This window comes from Phocoena phocoena, chromosome 6 (genome assembly GCF_963924675.1).
Source record: "Phocoena phocoena chromosome 6, mPhoPho1.1, whole genome shotgun sequence".
NCBI classification, from domain to species: domain Eukaryota; kingdom Metazoa; phylum Chordata; class Mammalia; order Artiodactyla; family Phocoenidae; genus Phocoena; species Phocoena phocoena.
In genome coordinates this window covers 6,401,708-6,426,675 of record NC_089224.1, presented here as the reverse complement: position 1 = coordinate 6,426,675, position 24,968 = coordinate 6,401,708, and the positions used below count along the sequence as shown (strand labels likewise).

General features: G+C 44.6%; 1 protein-coding gene across 4 annotated transcripts in view; it reads right to left on the bottom strand.

Annotated features, from left to right (window-relative positions):
- Positions 1-556: 556 nt before the first annotated feature.
- Positions 557-24,968, bottom strand: part of GALNT7 (polypeptide N-acetylgalactosaminyltransferase 7) — a 115,938-nt gene continuing 91,526 nt past the window's right edge. The window contains exons 3-12 of one of the 4 annotated variants that reach the window (XM_065879151.1): positions 24,719-24,885; positions 20,449-20,579; positions 20,126-20,205; positions 18,049-18,231; positions 14,582-14,699; positions 13,106-13,228; positions 9,140-9,358; positions 5,528-5,626; positions 4,738-4,866; positions 557-694 (exon numbers count right to left, since the gene is read on the bottom strand). In XM_065879151.1, coding sequence (XP_065735223.1) covers positions 557-694; positions 4,738-4,866; positions 5,528-5,626; positions 9,140-9,358; positions 13,106-13,228; positions 14,582-14,699; positions 18,049-18,231; positions 20,126-20,205; positions 20,449-20,579; positions 24,719-24,885 — 1,387 coding nt within the window. Of the gene's footprint in view, positions 695-4,737; positions 4,867-5,527; positions 5,627-9,139; positions 9,359-13,105; positions 13,229-14,581; positions 14,700-17,722; positions 17,906-18,048; positions 18,232-20,125; positions 20,206-20,448; positions 20,580-24,718; positions 24,886-24,968 lie in introns of all 4 variants that reach the window. The other 3 variants (XM_065879150.1, XM_065879153.1, XM_065879154.1) reach the window with 3 other exon arrangements.

The window sequence follows — 24,968 nt, the reverse complement described above, 5'->3', positions numbered from 1 at the left end:
CAAGAAATGAAAAGAGGCACTAAATGTGTTGGAATTCACCTTTCAAAAAAGCAGCATGACTGTGAAGGAAGGCCACCTTGGCTAATAACCTGTGGCAGTGCTTCAAAAAGATGTAAAATTAAATAAAGATACAACAGGTTGATAATCACCAAGTTACATATGACGATCTGGTTACTCCAACCTTTTTTCAAGTGTGTTAAAAAAAAAACAAAAAACAATCAAACTGCCTTTCAGACCCCTGAGTGTAATCCCAAAGAAGACAACAATGCTTTTTACTCTGTTCTAAATAAAACAGAGCTAAATGCACAGATTACCAACATCATCTTAAAACAAAACAAAAAAAAGATGTAAACATCTACAAAGTTTAAGGTAAAAGCAGTTTTGTAAACAGTAACTGCAGATGATAATGTTATCGTAAAATCACAGTTTATCAATGTCCTCAGACTCCTCAAGAGCCTCTGGGTTTGGAGCTGTAGTTGCAGCAGGTTTCAGGAGGTTTTCAGTCCTGTATAAATGTACGTCTCAGTAGGTAGGTTACTGGTTTCTTTCATTCCTTCTAAACACTATGGATGTTATTTATTTCCCACTTTTGAGTCATTTTGCTGGAGTCGCAGTCGGAGATGAACACTTGATGGAGGACCTCCGAGCGATCCAAGCACTTTCTGGAAGGAATGTGAGTCAGTCTGTGCAGGTTCTGGAAGACACAGGGAAACACAGTGTTACATTTGCACTGTGTGATATCACTGACATTAGACAAAGTCACAGCCTGGCTTTCGTAAGAAGACTATTCAAGCAAGTTGGGCAGGCATGAACCAGGCACAGCCCAGAGTCTGTGTTTCTCTTGATCGTCAGTCTTCCACATCCTGTTATTGTTCAGTCATGATGTACTGCTGGTACCTCCAATTCAATACATACAAACTTAAATTCATCATCTTCCCCTCCAAACCTGCTCCTCTAGCTCCTATCCTACTAATGACGATACCAGCTTTCCCGTGCTCAGGACAGCACAGCTCAGGCTGCATTTCCCTCCTTCTTTCCTCCAAGTCGCTGGCTGAGGACGGACATCTGCAGTGGCTTGGGCTTGCATCCTTTCCCCTCCCCACCGCCCTTGCCTTGGTCGAGCCCTGGTCACCTGCTGGAGGTTCCTTCAGTACAGCTCAGGGCTGTTCAGGGTGTGGTCGTCAGACTAGCTAAGATTGGGTCTGTAAGGTCGAAACGATTTCATAATAATACACAGAGCCCCATCTGCCTTCTTCATCGTATGGACATTTATACTGATGGCGCAAAAGCCATGCTGGGTGAACATGCTGGGGCCGTAGCATCAATCACACAGTCATGTTCTCCATGGACGAACACTCACAATTAAAAAAGAAAAAAAAGCCAGTTTCACTTGAGAACGCCCTTGACAAAGCAGTAAAAACGTATTAGTTTTTTTTTTTAATGATAATAATGTTTAACATTTATTGAGCACTTGCTCTATGCCGGGTAGACGCATACCAGACGCTCTACGTGTATTAATTCATTTAATCCTCATAATGAATGGCCCTGGGATGTAGATCGTCTCCTATTTTTAATTTTTTTAATTAATTAATTTTTAAAATATTATTTTTTAAATTGGGGTATAATTGCGCTTCACAGTGTTGTGCTAGCTCCTACTGCAGAGAAGTGAATCAGACATATGTATACACATATCCCCTCCCTTCTGGACCTCCCTCCCATCCATCCAGGTCACCACAGAGCACTGAGTAGAGTTCCCTGCGCTATACGGCAGGCTCTCACTAGATATCTACTCCATACTCAGCGGTGTATATATGTCAATCCTAATCTCCCAGTTCACCCCCCACCCTTAGCCCCCTGGTGTCCACGTATTAGTTTTATTAAATCTTGACCCTATGAGATAGTATGGGAAGAGTGGACAGCACATGAGCAGTTGTCGGGACCCGAGGGTTGAACGAGCTCCTTCTCTCGTGGGATGTCATTCTGACTTGAAAGGACAACCTGCAGGCAGATTACAATTATGCAAACTTGGGACTGGGTAGCCATTTTCCAGAAAATAAAGTGAGCCCATCACTTCAAGGAAAAAATATAAAGCTGACAGTATCTGTTGCCATTGATAAAATTTGAGTTTTCAAGCAAAAATTCGAGTTGTAGGAAACTTGTATCCATTACCATGAACTTGACAGCTGCACAAGATTTAAAGACTTTTCTGATGGAATCGGTGGTTATATTTGTGATTTATTTGGCATTGTATGATGAAATGTGCCATCATTTGGAAGATTTACATGACTTAGTGAGCCACTGTTTCCCAAATGAGCAGCAAATATGTGATGTTACAAAAGATCCACTCCAGTGTAAGACAGACCAGTGGGTTTAACGCAACAAAGAACAAAATGTTCACTGATAGGATTTCAGATTCTACATTGCAAAGCTTTTAAGAAACTACCACTTACACACTTGTGTAGCACTGAAGAAGAACAGCCTCAATTATCTGAAAAGGCTATTAAATTACCCCTCGTTTTCCAACTGCACGTCTATGTGAGGCTGGATTTTCCTCAAGTACGCAACTAAAACAACATATCGCATCAAACTAAACGCAGAAGCAGAATAAGAATCTATTAAACCAGACATTAAAGGCATTTGTGAAACTATAAAGCAATGCCACTCTTCTCACTTTTGGGGGGGTCATAAAAGTGTTACTTATATTAACGTGTAGTATGGTTATGATCGTTACATTTACGTGAATACATACATAAATACAACAATTCTCAGGTTTAATTCCCAACTTAGGAAATACCGTTAGCTGTAACCTCTATAACAAATCCGTCTGGGGAGCGTCTGTCAGTGGTTTGTAAGGATGTAAAGGGGGGTCCAGAGACGGGGCAGAGTGGGAACCACTGACCGAGCTGGCCTCCTGTTCACCAGTCCATACTTGACAATATTTCCAGAATTATTTTCCTTAAAGTATCCACTGTTTCCTATCACTGTGATCCTTAACTAACGTCAGTCACTCCCTAAAGTCCACAAAACAAAGTTCCACGCTCTTTCCCATGGAGAACTTAGGGAACCAGAGCAAACGCAGTTCCTAGAATTCTCTACACTTTGATGCCACGCCTCTGCTCACCCGTTTTCTCATTTATTCTCCATGAAAAGCCTTTTTATACCTCAAGACCTGGTGCGGTGATACTTCCTACATGAAACTCATCAGAAATAACTCCTCCTATTAATCTCTCTTTTGCTGTCCTATGGCATTTTGCTTATTTTTACTTCTGCATTTTTTTCCTTCTCTGCCATTATAGTATGATGGGCTTTAGATATTTTTTGAAGGGCCCCAGTGAATATTTAGTAATGTCTGATGCACAAACGGATATTCAGTGCTTTGCCCTTTAAAATATCTAATATATGTACATTCCATTCTTATCCACTTCTTGTGTCGTTTTGCATCTGCTATAACCTTCTTTTACTAGTTTACTAATATTGTCCTTACTCACCCCTAGCCTTCATTGCTATTATTCATCTTTCTTTGTGTAAATAAATGCTCTCTTCTCTGGGGTTTATGTTCATCTTCTCCTTCCTAACTTGTTATAAGAAAAGTATCAGCAACTGACACATACTTACCACTTCATAGTAATTATCTATGCACAATGATAACGGGGAATATTCAGCTGGGTCATATCATGTGGCAAACAAGCGTTTGCTGACAGGGAGGACGTGACAACGAATACAAGATGCGTAAAGAAAGTTCAGGGCTGCCAGTTTCTTCAATCTGGGGCAGCCTCCCCAACTTTTTGTTTCATAATAAATTGATTTATTTTAGCCACGTCTAGACTTTGAAAATTATTCAGAAAACCATTATTATGTTGGAATCCTCAACCTGGCACAGAACTCTGAATATTCACAGCTGAAACAGAAAAACTGCTCTCACAGACTCAAGTGAAAAACTAAGCACGGGGCTTCCCTGGTGGCGCAGTGGTTGAGAGTCCGCCTGCCGATGCAGAGGACACGGGTTCGTGCCCCGGTCCGGGAAGATCCCACATGCCGTGGAGCGGCTGGGCCCGTGAGCCATGGCCGCTGAGCCTGCGCATCCGGAGCCTGTGCTCCGCAACGGGAGAGGCCGCAGCAGTGAGAGGCCCGCATACCGCAAAACACACACACACACACAAAACTAAACATGACCTTTAAAACAAGCAACAGGCAACACGTATCCTGTTGCATTTAGCAAGCAGCCATGATGAGAAGCTTTGAAGGCCTTGCGTCCAACATGTTATTTGTTCGTCTCTATCCCCACCTGCTGGACAACAGGCAGCAATACTTTAAAAGTTAATAAAATAAAATGCAAAAATAAATGCAACATTTTCTATGTGTCATACATAGGTATACTTACACATTATATAGGTAATTTTAATGAATGACTCTTTTGGATTAAAAAGATCGACTTTGATATTAGAACAATGGTGATGACTGCCTCAGGGAACACTGGTTTTCCTGTGTTGATAAGTTAGCAGTGGGTCTGCATGGACTCCAGGTGGCCTCCTTCCATGACAATACTACACCAGAGGATAAAAGTGATGCTTCAGTATGGAACAATGAGTCACTAGTGCTCAGGAAAACAAATGAGTGAGTGAGACGGACATGCAAGTCAGTGTGAATGCAGGTTTTAAGGTTTGCACGTCTAAATTCCACACAGTAGGTGTTATTAAAATGAAATTGCATGTATTTCAGAACGGAAACACAGAATACCTTGAAGTACTGCCATTCCTTAAATTCATTCAGATTACAGTGTGTAATCATAATTTTGGATCCATCAGGACCCTTCGTCAAACACTGGTCATACTGCATGAGTTGGTTGGCTTCGTTGATTCGGAAAAGCTATTAAAGAAAAAGAAAGAGAGAAAGAAACTCAACTCCTATAATTAAACTCAATGACTATGCTATTTCTCTACCATGTTTCTGTGTGTTCAGAACAGTAAGTCCAAACACAGGAATTATTCATTTTGATGGTAGTAAAGACCCCTTCTAACTCTTAAAGGATTACGTTCTTTAGCCTCTTAGATACAGAATGGGTCACTAACATAGGAATTTCGTACCAACGATGTAAGAAAATGAAAATGTGGAAACAGACCTGATAATGTTTCACAATGTAAATCAGAGACAAGAAAAATACTCACATAAGGAAGTAAGAGAATATGCTAGTGAAATATACATGAGTGGCAATAGCATCCCAGCCTACTGGGGGGAAGATGTGGATACTGTTAGGGAGCTAGGCTTACATAGTTACACACTCATGCAAGAATATATTCTAATCTCCTACATCAGACATAAATTCTAGATTCAGGTTGCTTACATGAAAACCAGTACTGCTCTTATCCCCTCATTTAAGTAAGCGTTTTAGCACTGTCAGTTTCTCACAGAATGTTCTACTTTACCGAACAATCACAATCACCAAATGGAAAACCAGGCTAAACTCTGGCTCAGTCAGCCCAGCTGCTTCCAGTGCAGACGGAATGAATCGCAAAGCCCGGCTGTTTACCTGGTTCCCGCCCATCCTGTGGCAGGGGCCCAGCTCAACAAAGCCTCCGTTTGTCTTCCCCATGCTGTCAATGCAGTACACAGTTTCAAAGCCTCTGATCTAAAAAAAATGAACAAAGAACCACAGGGAAGGCGACAGTTTAGACTCTGATAAGCTCTCATGTGGCTTCAGAGAGCTTCGAGTTAACCGGGTCCCTACTGTCCTGTCAAGCCTTGAGGAGCTCGGAGCTACAGTCATCTCTGAAATCACTTAAGTCTTGAAGTCAACATGAATGAGCTCATTCCAACTGAGGGTCTTGGCCTCCAGATTTTGATAAAATACCACAGAAGAAAAAAATACAAAGATACCATTAGTACCATTTCAGATTCATGATCATTCACGTGAATGAGAAGGAAATAGAGCAAAGGGAGCGGACCATGGCGGTCACAGACACTGGCCCCTGTGTCTAGGCCAGAGTGAACTTGGGAGGTAAGGCTCCCACCGCCGGCAGCAGCCTCCAGGGCCTGGGCAGTGAGGCTCCTCTCTGACTACGGATGTCGCAGGTGGGCAGCAAACACGCGTTTCCATGTTTGAAATGCACACTTTGTAAAAAAACAAAAAACCCCACAACTTTTTCCTTATTGGAAATATTACAGATTTATATCTCAATTATAAATTACTACTGTACTTGGATAAAATGCTTTACTCATTCCTTCAGTTGGCAAACACTGACTGAGCACCCAGGAAGGTAAGAGCTTCAGGGGAGAAGCAAGTCGGGGTCGGAGGCTCTGCTGTCTGTAGAGAGGATGTGGGCGGAGCTGGAGGCGGCCCAGGACAGGACAGGGGAGGGCAGGGGTTCACCCTGGAAGCTGCAGGGAGGGTGCAGAAGTGCCTTGTGAGGTGCAGGGGCCAGCGTGGGGAGGGTTAAACCGAACGTGTGTTCAGGGTGAGACTGTAAAGGGAGGATGGAACATTCCATCTGTTCATTGGCTCACGCTTTTATTTATTCACCAACTATTATGTGAGTGCTGTGTCAGGCATGCTGAGGGCTCTGATGCGCCAGTGCACGGAACGGATCGGATCCTCGCCCCAGGGAGCTTACGCTCTAGGAGGGAAGGCCGAATATAAGCAAAACCGTAACAGACACATTAGAAAGTGACAAGTGAGAGCCGAGAAGAGACAGATGAGCAAGTTGGCGGGTGGGAGTGTCTCGGGGGGCAGGAGGTGCACAGAAGGCCTGGCCGTGCCTGCAGACGCTCCCTCTGCTTCCCCAGGGAAAGCATACAGGGGGAGGGAAGAGCAGGTGGGTGCAGGACTGCGGGAGGAGGACGAGCGGGGAGGCTGGCCGGGCTGCAGTGCGGCGGGGAGTAGCAGCGGGGGAGGCCGGGGGGCAGCGGGGCCCCCAGAAAGGGCTCTGCCCCCAACCAAGGAGTGCCCGGGGCCGCCTCGCGGGGCTTGGAGGAGTGACGTGGCCCGGCGGCCGTGTTGACAGCAAAGCGGGGGCAGGCAGGGTTCGTCTCAGTGGGAGACGTGGTGGCTGAGAGCAGAGGGAGGAAGGTCGGTTTCTGGAACTGGGTGTGGAGTGTGAGAGGAGAGCAGTCAAAGAAGGCGCCGGAGTTTGGGGCCTGAGGCATCAGCACGGGGCGGGGGTGGGGGGGCGTCCAGCCTCACACACCCTAGTCTGGGCTTTGGGACAGAGATTTGGGTTGAAGTGGGGGGGGCATTTGAGAGCCCTCAGCATGTGCAGGGTGGACTCTGAAGCCTCTACTGGGCAAGCTCACGGAGAGAATTCATCCCTTCCACGGAGAAGGCAGTGTGCTAATAAGGTGTTCTCCAGAGCAAAGGAGAAGCACAACGCAGTCCCGACTCTCAGGGGCTTCGGTCTACTTGGGAGTTAAGACAGAGGTGCAGAGAGAGTGAGAGCAAGCGAGAGAGGGTGGGGGGAGGGGAGGGAGAGGGAGAGAGAGAGCGAGGCGGGGGGAGGGGGGAGAGAGAGAGAGAGGGGGAGAGAGAGAGAGAGGGGGAGAGAGAGAGCGCAAGTGCGAGCGCTAAGTGCTGGGGCCCCTTAGGGACAGATCCGGCCTCTTTCCTCTGTATTTTTCTCATTCTGTCCCATGAAACAATCTACCTGCTGTTGGATCCAAATAAACGGCTTTAGATGCACATGTGGCCTCCTTTCTGGGCCTGAGATCTGGACGGCCCAGCAGGGTGCCTGCTGGGCTCTTCGTGCCCCCCCTGGTCCCTCTGGGCCCCTCCCCAGCTGCCCCCTCTGCTCACCTCCCCACCCTGGTGGCCACCCAACCCGATACTCAAATAAAACCAAACCAGCTGTCCTGCTGGCCCACACCCTCCACTGCCCGGCCGGTCAGGGCACTGCCTCCAGATGAACTAAGCACCCTGACGGGGCCTGCATCCCGCCACCTTCACTGTCACCACCCAGTCCCAGCCACCATCACTTCTCCCTGGAACTAACCCACTGCTTCCTAACCTGCATCCTTGCTTCCACTCTTAGGCCCCACTGTAGGGTGACTGAAAACACAGCATAAATGGAATCCCATCACCTTTCTGTTTAAAGCCCTCCTGTGGCCTCCCACTCTCAGGAGGACGGCTGCCCTCCCCATCCGCCCCTGCGTCTCATTTCACCTCCTCTGTTCTGCTTATCAAACACGCGGAGGCTTCCCGGCTCACAGCCGGCAGGCACACCGGCATCCCTCCTCGGAGCACCCTTTCCCGGCTCTCGGATTTGCTGGCTGCTCATCGTTCAGATCTCAGACCCACCATCACCTCCTCCGAGAAGCCTCCCTTACCGGGTCCCTGAGTCCCCTCAAACAGCAGCTGTCTATTTCCTTCATAGCCTCTTCCACCACCTGTCACTACACTCTGTTTTCTGTTTCTCTCTCTGCCCCACTGGCATGCACACTCCCTGAGGAGGAGGTCCTTGCTTGTCACATTTTCTGTCTAGCGGCGCTCAACCGCTATTTGCTGAAAACATAACTAAGCAAGGTCTCGTGGGCTTGAAAGTTCATGGGGTGTTTAATGCACCTACAGGGCAGCAGATAAGGTACAAGAGTGGGTGCATTCAGAAAGGAGGCTATAGAGGCAAGTTTGAAGAAACAAAGACAAAGCAACACAGATCAAGGCCTTTGGTTTTCACTGTTTTCAGTTACCCTCACTGTCTGAGTGCCTATTGCACATGGGGCCTCCGCGTAGGTCACTGGAACACGGCGGTGAGCAGGGCCCCGGGGCCCTAACAGACGGTGATTCCGAGTTAGGAGAGGTTGGCAGGCCTGAGTCTCGGGATGGAGTGGGGAAGCATAGAAAGGCTTTTCACTGTGGGCAATCTCCACATGGGCAGTGTAGGGTGGGTAGGAGTTCGCCCTGGAAGGGAGTCGGGCGAGGGGTGGGGAAAGGCAGGAGCTGAAGGGAGCGGACAGCGTCCTGAGCGGAGCAGACAGGAGGGACTTGGGGCGGGAGGTCAGTGCAGGGGAACTATCCGGTGGAAAGGCTGGGATGTTAACAGCTTTTCACCAAAGTTTCCCCCAAGAATTCTTCTGTCTCCTCCAACATTCCCGTCTCCCAAGCTCAGTCTCCATACACACACACTTTGAGATCTGACCCCCGGCGGATACTCACTTCTCCCCAGTCGACATTTTTGGGCGGCAGAGGGTAATGTGAGGTGATATCATAAGCTATTTCTTCCATGAACCATTTGAAACTTTTGCAGTTGTGATCCTCTCGAAATTTCTTCAGCTCTGATATATCCCCATATGGTAATGCCTTTGATTCAGGGCGACTGGCATAGAAGTAGTCTTTATACTCATCCCACCAGACCTCTACAACTCTGACGTAATTCTGGGAAAAAGAAAATTAACGTCATTATAAAAACCAAAAATATTTGTACTGTCATAAACAGCCTCTCTTCGACATATGAAATATGACCAACATACGACAAATTCGTTTCAATAGGACCCGATACTTAATTACAAATGCAAGCGAGCTCGTGACTCTGACATGTCACTGTCACGCGTGTTCAACCAGAGTGACGGACACAGAATCTGGTGTCACTGTGCCGAAGGTCCCATACTCTAAGATGATACATTCTTTTTTTTTTTTTTTTTTTTTTTTGCGGTACACGGGCCTCTCACTGTTGTGGCCTCTCCCACTGCGGAGCAGAGGCTCTGGACGCGCAGGCTCAGTGGCCATGGCTAAGGCCCAGCCGCTCCGCGGCATGTGGGATCCTCCCGGACCGGGGCACGAACCCATGTCCCCTGCATCGGCAGGCGGACTCTCAACCACTGCGCCACCAGGGAAGCCCTAAGATAATACATTCTTCCCTGCTGATGGAGCTGAGCGCAGAGGGTTGGTGAGAGAGGCTGGCTGGCACCGGGCACCCCCCGTCCCCTGAACAATCTCCTCTCTGAGGACCATGCTGCTGGCACGTGCGGGGGGAGGGGTCTCCCATCAGAAACCACTGGGACAAACAACAAACACATTTCTGAAAGTGGCTCTGCCCATCTCGTAACAGCTGTATCTGAACCACTGCACGGTAGCCCAGAATTAAGTGGATATTTTCCCCATGGGGTGCATTTTGAAAAGCAACTAAAGAACAATCATGTAAGTTGACGTGTGAGAACTCACAAGGATCTAACTTCTACTGTTTCACTGAACGAGCACTCGTAGGCGTGAATCGATGTGATGGACGCGGCACAGACCCAGCGAGGCCCTTGCGCTTGGACATCACGGGGCAGCAAACTTTATAAAGGGCCCGGGAGTCAGTCTTTTCAGCTGGGTGGCCGTCCAGTTTCTGTTGCAACTACTCACCTCTGCTGCTACAGTGAGAAAGCAGCACAGGGAACATGCGAACGAACGCAGAGCTGGGTTCCGACACAACTTTATTTACTGAAAAAGGCTGGGATTGGGGCTTCCCTGGTGGCGCAGTGGTTGAGAGTCCGCCTGCCGATGCAGGGGACACGGGTTCGTGCCCCGGACCGGGAAGATCCCACATGCCGCGGAGCAGCTGGGCCCGTGAGCCATGGCCGCTGAGCCTGCGCGTCCGGAGCCTGTGCTCCGCAACGGGAGAGGCCATGATAGCGAGAGGCCCGCGTACCTCAAAGAAAAAAAAAAAAAAAAAAGGCTGGGTTTGGCCCGCTGGCCGCAGAGCAGGAACATCTAGTGTTCTGATTAAATTTTCTCTTGGCTACAAGATAACTATCAAAAGGGTGCACGCCTGGCCGTGGGCATGTTTCTGCAAAAGCCCGTGGGCTCAGAAAGTTTTAAGTGGCAGCCTCCTAAAAGAACACAACATTATTGCTAAATATTTTGAATTCTTGCAAATCCACCCAAAGTTAGACACAGTCCGTGTCTTCCAGGTAGTTGTGAACATGAAGAATTAAGTGCACACGCATAAGGTTACGGCAACAAAAAGCAGGAGCATTTAATTGTTTGGGATGCAGAGGCGGGGACGGCTCAGTCCTGAAGGAGCGGTCAGCCAGGAGGGACTGGGACCTGGGGCAAAGAGCAGTGCAAATATATGACAGATCATGGTGCATGTGGCGTCCTGAAAGAGGTCTATCGCCACAGCTGGAATGCAGGATTCACTGAGAGAAAAGCTGCCTCGGTTTCCTCCTTTTAAGATGAGGATAATTAAGAAGGTAATCGTTGCGAAGTGTTTAGATTTGTACACACTAAGCACTCACGAAGTGTGAGCTATTAGTGATACTACTGATCGTTCCCAAGGGCTTTGCACGTCACCCATTAGCTGACGGCCATCCGAAGGGTCCTCGCAGGCAGCAGACATCAGATTCAGATTTGAGGGGAATAACCGGGGCAGGGAGTGGAGGTGGCCCGAGGGGTGGGACAGAGGGTAGAGAGCCGCCTCTGAGGGAAAGTTAAAAGCTCCGCTCTGAAGAGGCCAAGTCTGAAACATCTGAGGGCCATCTAAGAGGAGGGTTCTAGGGACTTCCCTGGAGGTCCAGTGGTTAGGACTCCGCACTTTCGCTGCCAAGGGCTCGGGTTCGATCCCTGGTCAGGGAACTAAGATCCTGCATGCCACGCGTTGCCACCAAAAAAGAGAGAGAGAGAGAGAGAGAGAGAGAGAGAGAGAGGTGTTCTCTAAGACAGCTGACCGTAAAGGTCTGCAGCTCAGAGAAGACCACCGGCTGGAGAAACAGCCCTGGAGGGTGGAGGGGACACGCAGAAGCAGAGGACAGAAGCTGCTGGTGAAGGCTGCGTTTGCTGGTTAATCTGACAGTGTTGAGTGTTTCCCTCTCGTCTCTTTTCCATTTCCTTGTAGCACCGGCCTTCCTGAACTGACCTGACTTTCCATCAGTTCTTCGTGGTTGTGGGGTGGGTTCCAAGGGCGGCTGTCTTCCTGCAACGCCGTCGGGCCCAGTGTTAACTGGCTGCTATCTCTGTCTTACTGTGGAGATTTAAATCTTGTCCACTGTCCTAGTGGGGCTCCGTTTGGCCACTTCTAAAAAACTTTGGTCGGTTAGAGGGCTGTGTTGGTTCTTAAAGTCTAGTCTCTGCTTCTGTTATCTATTCGCTTTGGGGAACGGTCCTGAGTTGCATCCGTAGCCAAAAATAGACTTCCTTCTGCTTTTGACTTGGTTAAGGGCTCCAGAAAATGAAAGACACCACAGTCATACGCTCTTAGAGTCTATGAAAGCCGCCCAAACAAAGGGCTTCTAAGTTGTTCCATCAAAGAGAGAGGCAATCGTCCTGCCAGCATTGGGGCTGTGGCCTCTGTGTGAAGCTCTCCTGGTCTGTCCCTGGTTTGAGGGACAAAAGTTATTCATTCACCTTTTGCAAGCACTGTTGAAAAATGTGATTTTGTTTACTACACAAACTTCTATTATAATTACTTTACTTTTCCAAAACCAAACAAAAATAGTGTTTCACTCACGTGTGACTAAGAGACGTTGGTATTTCCCTTTCAACGACTTTCCTACACGGTGTCAGGTTTTAAAAATTTGAGTTATCATTTTTTTTTTTGCGGAACGTGGGCCTCTCACTGCTGTGGCCTCTCCCGTTGCGGAGCACAGGCTCCGGACGCGCAGGCTCAGTGGCCACGGCTCATGGGCCCAGCCACTCCACGGCATGTGGGATCTTCCCGGACCAGGGCACGAACCCGTGTCCCCTGCATTGGCAGGCGGACCCTCAACCACTGCGCCACCAGGGAAGCCCTGAGTTATCATTTTTAAAAAAAAAATTTTTACTGAAGCATAGTTGGTTTACAATGTTGTGCTACTTTCAGGTGTACAGCAAAGTTAATCAGTTATACATATATTTCCACTCTTTCTTTTAGATTCTTTTCCCATATAGGTCATTACAGAATATTGAGTGGTGTTCCAAAATCTGAGATATCTTGACGGAGAACATTCAACACCATTCAGTAATGGAATTCTAATCAGAGTGGGATACAAGGAATAATCCTAGAAAACAATAATAAGTTTCATGAATAAGCCTAGTCTAAGTGAAAAGTGAGAAACAGCGTGACTGCTTCAAAGATGTCGCCTGGCCAGCGAGCTGACATTACGTGGCCACGTGGCACATACGTGTTAGCTCCCTAGCCTTCCCAGTTTTAACCGAAAGACTCACCTTTAGGGTAGGAGAAGACCCGACATAGACAGGCGGAGGGTTCCCCTGCCAGCCCTCAAGACGGTAGATGTGCCCGACACGGGAACAAGGGACAAACAGTAACTTGCCACCGCACTGCCAGATCTGTCAGGAAAGACACACGTGGCAGCTATCTCAAACGCCCAATCTGTCCTGTAAACGTAAACCTAAAATCTAAATTAGACACAGGGTCTACGGGGAATTCACCAGCTAAACAGATCCTACGATAACTTCTTGTTTCTCAAGCTCACATACTAACAAAGAGGCCGCTGGGGAACGCAGGCGCACAGGGCACCCAGGGGCCCGTCCTGAGCCCCTGCAGAGCCACGCAGACTCCTGCGTCCTAACGCGCACTTCATCTCTCCCGGTGCTAACACGCCTCCTCCCACCTGGGGGACTGTTATCATAACCGCCTAACCGGCGGCTCCTTCGCCTCCGCTTGCCTCTACTCGGGCTCCCTTATTTATAGCAGGAGATTAGGCTGCTGAAGGGCAGCTCTGGGTCGTGCTCTCTCCGGCTTAGTCTCTCCCATGGGTCTCCACTGCCTGTCAGATTAAGCCACAGTCTCTCAGCTCAGCACTGAAGGCTCTCCTCACTGTGGACCTGGCGCCCCCGCCCACGCCATCTTCCTGGACGCCCGTCGGATTCACACTGTCAGCTTCTGCCGGACGGTGGGCCCCATGCCCGCCCTGCGCCTTTCCCCGTTCCACCCCCACCTTAGCTCGGCCCGTCTTCCTCGTTCTGCCTCGAAAACATCCTCCAGCATGATGCTGCCTCTGAATCACACCACCTGAATGTCGGTCTACCTTCTGATCGTACCACGGATTTAAGCGTAACTCTCATCTCTCATCGGCTGTAAGCTCCTTGACAGCGAGGACCGAGCTCCTCCTCTTCTGTCCCTCAAAGTGCTGAGCACCGGACATTTAAGACAAGCGGTAACGCCTATGTGTTCAGCTCACACTGGAAAATACTTCTTTCTTTCGGGAAGTGGCGGGGGGCACGGGTGGGTGGGTACTGCAGGAAGGCAGCTCCAGGGTCAGTGTGAGGACACACGATCACTGTTGGGGTCTACCTCTGTCCTGAGCTTCAGCAGTGGATGGTCAAACGGAACCCCACACCTGCTGATTCCCGCAAGGGCTCCTATCACAAAAGGCTCCGAGGTACAGAAAAGCCTTTGGGGGTGGGGCGGGAGGGGAAGGAGAGGAGGTATTTTTACTTCTGAAGCTCGCTGGCTTCCATTTTTAGCTGAACCAAGTACGTATGTAGTAAGTTTGGAGCTTGCATTTTTGCCTTATTTTTCCCCAAAGGCAAATATTTTTGTTAGTCTTTCCTTATAATTTAGAGAAATGCATTAAACAGGTTTTTGTTCTTTTTTTCCCCAAAGAAACCAGCCTTATCTGAAAGTCACAAGAATCCATAACTGCTTAGAAAACTGCATTTGTTTCAATGAAATGTTACCTTGTATGAGATCTCAAAGTTTTCACCACCCCAAATCTGGAGGCCTGGGTCGTAGAGACCCAGCTCGAAGAAGAAGTCTCGTTCAATGGCGAATAATCCTCCAGCCATGGCTGGGGACCTAAGAAAAAGAAACGCTGAAATAACTTTTAAAGACAAACCCCCAATACCCCTTCAACAACAGATAATAAGCCTTTATGGAATACAGTATAAGTAGTGCATAGAAGAGACAAAACTGATGGCCAAACATTAAGAAATTATAAAGCCTTCATGAAACAATCTGTTCATAATTCCTTATGAATTTACTATAATTTCTAACTGAAATCCTGTTATAGTTCGTTACAAATTAGAGTATTATATCATTTCGCCATTAGAGGGCGCCTTGGTTCCTTTGTTTATTTAAAAATTAAGCCTTGAGAGTTAGTTAAAATAGAATTTTCTCTTTCACTCCTAAAAATACTGAGCCATACAGCCGTGGTCTGCTAAATGTTCCTGAAATGATTTATGAGTCATTCTGGGATGAGTGAAACCATACACCATGGAAGTAGTCTCTCATTTTTTAATTTTATAGCTCAGTGGTTTGCCAAATAAGGGTGTAAATCATGGTAGAACAGCCACGGTTCATTCAGAGTTTGCAAATATAGCACAGAAATGACACAGGACCATTAGGCACAGCTATTTACTGTGTCAGGAGGCAGGGCTGCCAAAGAGTGATCTGTGCTCCTTCTTGAGTGGGACCTTGAATTGGGTTCTTTTTAGGGACAAGAGAAAAAAAGACTTGATAGCTTTTTAGGGCAAGCCACTCCCACCGTTGGGAATAATTTTCACCCCATACCGTTAGGAATAATTTTCACCCTGTTCCCCCTTCCCCTGGCAACAATGAATTATCACTGCATTCGATTCTTAGGTAGACCCCTCCATTAGAGCCTCTTCATCAGCACACCTTATATTCAGTCTATCACCAATTCCTACTGATTCTACCATCAACACACATCTTGATGCCACTTCTTTCCAGCGTCACTGCTGCCATCCTAGACCAGGCACAGGAACCCCGACTGTGTCCTCCGCTCTCTTCTGCCCCACCCAAGCCCCAGCAGGCAGCAGGCAATGCCTCTGTGCTCTGCCCGACCCCCTCCTGTCCCACGGCCCTGGCTATGCCGCAGTCTCCTGAACGGTCCTCCCTCCTCCTCCACAGGGTAGACTCATCCCTCAGGGCTCGGCCTCAGCGTCGCTTTCGAGACACTTTCCGTGAGCTTTTCTTCTCACCACTCGTCACACTTGCTGCTCCAGTTATTCGTGCAGTTAACTGTTTAATTTCTGTCTCACCCACTACACGTTAAGTGCCACAAGGGAACACATCTCTTTAAAATTTATCCCCAGAAAATAGCGCCTGACACATAGTAAGCATTCATTAAATATTAAATAAATAATGAAGCAAGGGACTTCCCTGGTGGCGCAGTGGTTGAGAATCCACCTGCCAGTGCAGGGGACACGGGTTTGAGCCCTGGGTCCAGGAAGATCCCACATGCCGTGGAGCAACTAAGCCCGTGCACCACAACGACTGAGCCCACGTGCCACAACTACTGAAGCCCGTGCACCTGGAGCCCGTGCTCCGCAACAAGAGAAGCCACTGCAATGAGAAGCCCGCGCACCGCAACAAGGAGTAGCCCCTGCTCGCCACAACTAGAGAAAGCCCACGCACAGCAACGGAGACCCAGCAAAGCCAAAAATAAATAAATAAATATATTAATTAAAAAGATAATGAAGCAAGAAATATTTTCAATATTAAAGGGAAGTCACATCAGGGGTAAGTCATTCTTTCATAAGGCTTTTCTTCTTAAAGGAGAAACAGCCCTATTGCGTTTTCAGTTATACTTTCATGCCAAATTTATTTAACATTACTCTATTATAACTATGCCCTTTTGATCTTTAAATATATTCCCACTTATCTCAGTACATATTTGAAAATGTATCTTAACATGAAAACCAGTGAGTAACTTAAAGAGAAACCTTCCTTAAATTTCTCTACCACATTTAAAAAATTTTCTTTCCTAGCCCATGGGATTGGTAGAAATAGAACTGTAGTTATTAGCCCTTAGGTTTTTTCTCCCAGAATTATTTGTGACTCAGGGTAAGTGGGTAAGCAGTAGATTCCTGGACAATTTTTGAAAAAGAACTTCAAAGAGAAATTTGGAAAATGTCAAATAAAGCTGAAAGTTGTATAATTTCCTTATGTTTGCCATTTCAGTATCCTGGTATCATGACATGCCCAAATCCCACCAGCTTTTTGCATGACATTGGAGACACCTTCCCCAAATTGAGTTTGAACATCATCAGTAGCGTAACAGTAAGAGAGAGACCAAAAGCAGAACCATAAGATCAGAAAAATAAAATCAGACACATTTAGAAGCCTACATTAGCATTTATGCAAACGTTTAATTTGGGGCCACTCTTTTGAAAGATGGTAAAATGTTCCAGTGAAAAGACCAAAGAGCGAGTAGCACAAGTTGTTCTATTTGAAGAGCCACAAGAAGGGAGAAAAAGGAAGATTTTGGAATGAAGTTTCCTTTTAAATCAAGTGCTCTTCTGAAAATGAAGTAATAAAGGATTCTATGTAACATTTCCCAAAGTCATGTATTTTTATTCATCAGATTTAACTGGGATGAAATTAGTATTTAAGAGTTAGCATATAAAACAAAGGGAAGAAAAAAAAACTCTTGTTACCGTCTTTCATTGTCAACACTACCCGCAAAGCATCAAAGTGGATATAAAACTTGGATCGTAAGCAACGTGAGCATCTTAAACTTACAGAATGACATAATCATCAAAAGAACAAAATTTCATGTCTAGTCTACTAGGACATGATGGCAAAGATTTTCTTTTTTTCACCTGTATTTGGAACTAATGCCATAAGGTGTGCTCACCCCCAAACGGAGTTTGCTTTTAAGGAAAAAGCAACCACAAAGAAGCAAGTGTGAGTTTAAACCTCTGAAACAGCACAAAGAAAGAAAGCCTTTCAGAATCTGAGACAGCATCTACAGTTTTAATAACAAGTTTCTTTTTTTTTTTTTTTAGCCTGGCAAGAGGTTAATAGGTTAGCAGCAACTGGAGAAAAGAGAAACAGGTAAGTGATTTAGTGATTACCGATATGGTTCAGTTTTTGTCTTTCTCATTCTCTTCTCTTGAGGGGTCAGAGGCACCCGTTTCCAGAGCATACTCCAATCCCATGCTCCTCGGGCATACCCATCTTCGTCACCACCCCCTTGGGGTACAATTTCATAAGTGTTGCCATTTATGACATCTATAATCGGCACAGTGCAAGTGGTTCTGTATTGTGTTGATGATGGCAGCGAAGATGAAATGCAAGGGCGTGTAGGGACCCACATGTTTACACGAGTACATGGGGAAGGAAAAAAAGAAAAGTACTTAGGTAAACGTTCCACGTAAGAAAAGGAAGTAGTAATCTTTACCGATAAGGTTCAGTTTTATGTTTTCTTTTGGCCTTTTCCTTGTGGCTTAGAGGAATACGCTTCCATAGCAAACTCCAGTCCCAGGCCCCTCTGGCAAAACCATCTTCATCCCCACCTTGCTGTGGCTCAATGGAATAATCATTCCCATCTATGTAATCTATCAGAGGCACAGTGCATGTGGTTCTGAAACATTTACAGAAAATGAAAAAGCATTTAAGAACCCAAAACTGACTAGTTGAGCATGCCTAACTAGATTATCTCTTGTTACTGTGGGTTTGCTTTTTTTTCTCCCCGACTAGGGGATTTTCATATCTAATGGGAAGTGAATGAATGCTTTGAAAAGTCAAGGAGGCTGTTTTCTTAAGGGAAGGAGAGAGGAGATGTCCCTGGGCTCACAGACACATGTCACGGACGAAGAGCCATGAACTTGAACTTAAATAGGATTTCCTCATTTTCACTGTGGTCCTACAGGCAACACCCTCTTGGTAACTTCCCATTATTTACCAGATTTCCCTGCCTGTTATTTTCCCTCCTTACCCCTCCATTAAACATGAGTGTGTGTGTAGAAAGATAATACCTGTGACACGTTCAGCAGTCCTCCCAACTCCTTGCTGCTTCCTACTTCTTTGGAAGCAGTGACTGTGAAAATCTGTTTTTGTACATTTACTTGATCTTCTTTTCCTACTTCTTTTATTGGGAAAAGACAACTTTTCTTTTATTGCAAAAAAAAAAAAAAATGTACTGTATTGTATTCCTGCTTTTTAAAAAAACAAGGAAAAAAAATCCCTCAAAACCTGCTGAAGAACATAAATAGTGGCCTGAGAATTTGGAGCAAAAAAATATTATACCTTTTATGTGGGCTTCATGAAAATGCTAGAACTATATGACCAATCAGGTGTAGAGCCAGCTCTACAAAGATAATCGGTATCCTGCTTGTTCCAACGTTCATTTTATCAGAAAGAATTTTAAAATGCATATCTTAAAATGGAGATTATAGTTTTTGACAGCCACCTTATGGTGCTTTTTAGATGTTTAGAAACCAATGAGAAGGGGAAAATTAATGGGGCTTAGAATTTCGATACAGGGGAAAGGTACTTTATTCCCTCCAGACACTGGACTCCCATGGGCGAGTGGAGGGTCCCTGTGGTATGGCCTCCCCTCACCACCCCGAGGACAGCCAGCTTTCACCAGGAGAGGTGAAGGCTGGTTATCTCTCCTTATGATTCTCGGATTTCTAAGTATGTGGTGGAAGGTGTCCCAGAGAGATCTCAGTTGGGTAGTTTATAAGCTGTCTGGTCTGGGGCAAACTAATTAATTTCTCTTAGCCTCAGCATCCTCTTTAGTACAAAGGAGGTAGTAATATCTATCTTGCAGGGCTGCTGTGAGGATTAAATCAGACAGCACGTGAAAATCGTGTCTGATAGATGCTCTGATGATAAAATCCTCCAAAAGTTCTTCCTCTGTCTCAGGCCATTGCCACAGGGACATGTCTTATTTCTTCTAGATTCTGAAATAGTCAGGATTCTGGACTAAAAGCAAGGAAGGCTTTGGGAACTCGAAAACTGCTGCTGCCCATCTACTGTTTCAGACCTTCTGTAAATTGGTGATTACCACATTTCCACAGGATAGCTGTCTACTTCTAAACGTGAAAGGTCCTATGGGAACCCAAGGCCTTGCCACAGGTAAGAGCTGGCCCTTACTGTGTAAAATAATCACTTCAAAGGGCATAAAACCACCCATAGGCAGAATTCCAAAGCATGCTCCTTCAAGCCTTTAGAATGTTACCACAGCGTGTGGGAACAATTAATATTGCTCTTAGAGCAAAGCTTTTGTACCCAGAGGAAGATGATTCTGAGTGAGATGCCCCAGGCTTATCCCAAACGTCTAACTGCCCGCATGTGAATCAACCCCAAGTAGCCACCTAGATCCACCCAGGGAAACAACTAGCTAAAAAAGAAAACTCAACGTACAACTTGATGCACTGAATGGAACTGGAATCAGAAGAATGGGAACATTATTTGTCCTAGGATGAGGTTTACTTTTCAACCAGGAAAGAAAAGAAGCAAGGCAATGTTACCTGTCCTTTGATATGGGAGCTACGAGTGGTGCATACCAGTTAACCGCCACCTCGCAGTGGGCATCGAGGTATATCAAAACCTGGAAAAAAAAAAAGAGGCAGGGTGAAAGAAAACTCATATACAGCATGACGTATATCACCTATTTAAAATTAGATACTAATATAAACTGGCATTAGAGTCAATTTTGATATATAAGTTATGTGTTTAAGGTAGCATTTTCAATTTTAAAAAATTAAAAATTAAATGGGTACTTAAAAATGTAGATGATCTTTTAGTTACCGAATCCAAAATGTTGACATAATAGATATCAAATGTGTCCTACCTGTCCAAGTTTAGCCTTCTGGGCACCGATACTTCGTGCCTGAATTAAACCTTCTCTTCTCTCATTTCGAAATACCTTGACTAGGCCATTCCACAGCTTAATATAGTCATCCAGTTTTTCTTTTAAGTGCTCTATGAATAAAAAATTCAGTCAACATTATAAATTATAGTTATGGCTAATAAACCACTTAAGCTATTTTTTAAAATTAACTAATTAATTTATTTTTGGCTGTGTTGGGTCTTCATTGATGTGCGCGGGCTTTCTCTAGTTGTGTTGAGCGGGGGCTACTCTTCATTGTGGTGCGCGGGCTTCTCATTGCGGTGGCTTCTCTTGTTGCGGAGCATGGGCTATAGGCGCGAGGGCTTCAGTAGTTGCGGTGCACAGGCTCAGCAGTTGTGGTTCGTGGGCTCTGGAACACAGGCTCAGTAGTTGTGGCACATGGGCTTAGTTGCTCTGCGGCATGTGGGATCTTCCTGGACCAGGGCTTGAACCCATGTCCCCTGCATTGGCAGGTGGATTCTTAACCGCTGCGCCACCAGGGAAGTCCCCACTTAAACTATTAGTTTTCTCAAGAAATGAGGATAGGCAAACAGGACCTTTGAGTACTCAGTAATTTTACACAGACCATACTGAATGTTAAATGTATAGGGAGGTAAGGTGAAGTGTATTACTTGAGTTAAATTTTGAGTTTAATATACCTACGGAGAACTAGCTAGCCTGAGAATTATCAAACCTCTCGCTAAACGTTAAATAAATGATGACTATGCCAACTGACATGAAAACTGGAAAAAATCAGATGTTAATATCATAGCTAGAAGCTTTCAGGCACAATAGTATTTTTGCTTTTGGAAGAAGCAGTGGTTCAGGATTTCTGAAGATGTACTGCCTATAAATAACATGACATGGCCTTCGGGATCCACACAGGGTATAGGTTAATGTTTGTTTCTGAGCCATCTTTCTACTACAATCAGTGTTGAAGGGAGTAGTCTTGGTGTGGTGACGAATATAGTTCCCATCCAGCTGGCAAGTAACAATAAAAGATCCCATTTTCTCTGTAGTTTAAGCATCAAGTGTCTGTATATATATGTGTGTGTATGTATATATTTATAAATAAATCTTTACATATTTATATAATAAATACATATATCATTTCCACACATATGCGTGTATTATATGTACACACACACACACACACACACACACACATATATGTTTGCAGTTTGGTAGAGAAATTTTTGTGTTATAAAAACAAGATACATTTGCCAAACTTTCCATCTTGGCTTCCTAGTTGCAAGAGAACAGTTTTTGTTTGTATTACTATGAGCCAATGAAACTGACTCATCACAGCCACAACTAATTCCTGGATCCTTAAAGATGTTTCCTGAAGACACAAAAATTATTTTTAAGTTGTTCAAAATTTTGGCCCATGAATACAAAAACAACCCCTAAAACAGCTGTATTTAGTGATGAGCCCGTGGTTAAATGGGCAAATCAGGCTGTACATTTAATACTTTATTCGTTTTTAAGGAGCTTATAATTAGCAAGATACTCACACATGGGTATTCAAAATTGAGAAGAAAAAATTTTCCATTCTCTACTTTGGTGTCCAGTTTTAATGAGAATTATAAATAAAATTCTCATGCTGAATTACAATGTTTCCCCAGAAAGTGCTGGTAATTTTCCTTTCAGTATAAGTTTTTGTTGTTTCTGTTTTTTTTTTTAAAAAAGCTCTTACCTTCCTATTTTTTTTTAGTTCTGTACAGTCCTAAGTGTTTTTTTTTTTCTAAAGCCACTTCTGACTTGCATTAGGTACTTTTTTGGATATGTGATCTAAATATATCTAAAATAAATTGTTACGGCCAGAAACGAGTTGATTGGTGTGCTCTTTAAATTTAGATTCTAGTTAAGGTGACTTTGGCTGCGCTTGGGTCTCACTACAGCGGACAGATCAGTGCCCCGAAGGAGCACGGCCCCTTCTGGGGGATGATCAATCCTCCCCAGCCCCAGCCCGGCCTGCACGCTGGGCCACCTGACTCGCTGTGGCCAATGAGAAGCAGGCGGAAATGATGTGCACTTGTGAGCTGAAGTGCTCCCGCAGCTTCCTTCCCTGAGTGCTGCGAGGAGGACACGTGGTCCGTGTAGCCCTTTGCCCAGTGCACAGGTGGAGAGGAGTGTTCTCTGTTCAAAGGCCCCAGACCCTTACGTTTTGAGGACATTGTCACTTCCAGAAACCCGAGGGTTCTGAGCAGCCAGCTCTTTTGTGAGGTTTTATATAAATTAGTTAAGTGTTTTGTCTTTAAAAGAAAAATTATAACTCAGAGTTTTAATTACTGAATATATTGGGGAAAGAAAACAATCCAAGTTTTCACCTAAGTCAGATTTACCAAATGCTGTATAGTTTTACTGAGGATAGGACTGACAGATGTTCAAGGGTGTTTTGAAATTGGGGAGAGTAATTAAAGACCTTCTGTACTTCTGTCCAAGAGTAGCCCCAATCAATGACCCTCCCCAAGCTGTTAAGCTAAGGAGACCCTATATGTAATTGCTTTTAAAATGTGTTACAAGAGGCTGTTAGAGATTTGTAACAACAGAAGCACTGATCACAAAAAAATTAAAGTAAACTGGACAAAACACTTAAGCCCCCAATTTTGTTCTTTCCTTGGGCCAAGCAAGAAAGCAAGATTTTAGAATGGGAAACACCTTTTGGTGTATCTTCACTTTTTTTTTTTTTTTTTAAAGACTATTCTGAGCTTTCTAACTTGTATTAATAACATAGTGGTTCTTAAAATCAGTACAATCATAGACATGGGATTTCTCCAAGCTGTTTTTGTAGGCTTAAGTTTTGCTAAATCTAAAACATTGTTGGCACCAACAATATCACTTAAAAACATATTTTCAAATATTTATTTGAGACAGGGATAGTATTCTTAATGAAAATGATCCCGTTGTAGAAAATTGCAACCAAGATGTCTAAGCTAAAGGCATTTGATGACTGAAAATTTAAAGTTATACATTCCCTGCTGTAATTAAAAATGATTAGTTGAAGAAAGTGGTAGGTCATATTTCTGTTTCTCTCCATGCTAATATATGTATACAAGATCAAGATTCTGCTTGTGTCCTTGCAAAAACAGCAGAGGTTTATCCAGACTGCAAGAGTTCTAAATTAAGTTTTGGAGGAAGCTTTTGTAAAGCCATTTTGAATGGTATTTTCATGCTGCCTATGTTCTGACTTCTTTTCTAACATTATATCCAGTGGTATCACTACTTATACACAAAACCTCTCTGCAAAACTCATTTGCCAAAATGCAGATATCCTGTTGTCATTGACTTGTCTGTGCTCTTTGGTTTTCAAAGTTTTCAAAGGTTTCAACTCAGCTTTATGGCAAGCAAAGAAGAATAAATAACTGCCCAGACTTGGGTTTTAGCAGCATAATTACATGCTGCTTTGGGGTCTGAGCTATAGCATTATCTATCTTTTGATATTTACATCATTAAGAAGATATATTCAGCTTACAATAATGGATCTATTTGAAGAAAAAACTTTTAACTTAAAAAACCCCACTTATCTGGAAAATCACTGCTCCATCTCTCTCTAATCAAGTTGAACCAAAACTAACCGATGTCTCCCTAAATGTGTTAGAGCTTGCTCCATAAAGAGAGTAAAAAAAATAAAACACACTTTCCTTCTATTCAATTATCTTAAATCAAATCTAGAACAAAATAAGCTTTAGTAGGTACTTTCTTTTATAAATGAAAATAGTCCATGGTTTCTGGTCAAATTCAAAATACACTGAAATGCAAAATACAAGCTATTAAACAGGTATATAGGTTTCAGTATATAGATTTGGACGGAGCTTTGGATGGCATCGCAATATACATGCCATTGCATTTTTTCAGTCATTCAATAAATTACCTCTACGATTAAATTTTTATAAAACCCAATGCCCAAAGAATTGGTATAGTATAAGACCGTAGTTAAATACACAGACTTATGAGCCTATAGATTTGGATGCAGCTGTTAATTACTATCTCTGTCACTGCTGGCAAGTTACTTAACATCTCTGAGCCTCAAGTGCAAAATGAAGATGAACAATGTATCACAAGGCTTACTGTCAGAACTAAACAAAATAATTCACATACAATGCTTAGCATAGCGCCAACTTGTTGATAATAGATGCTAATTATTAATTTCTGAAGACTATTTTGAGATCACCTTTTTGCAATTGCTTATAATTATTTTATAGAAAAATGCCGATTCCATAGCCATTACCTTTGTTACTGAAATCGTCAATTAACACGATTTCTGCTAAGTATTTCCTTGGAGTCCTTTTAATTACGCTGTGAACTGTTCTCATGAGGGTGGACCACCCTTCGTTATGGAACACGATGACAATGCTGGCCGTGAGCAGGTTTTCATCATAATGCCAATACTTGCATCTACAAAAGGAACATTTCATCATATTTATTCAGAGGTAATCTGCAATGTTTGGTTCCAAACTTACTATGACTACGTCTTCTGA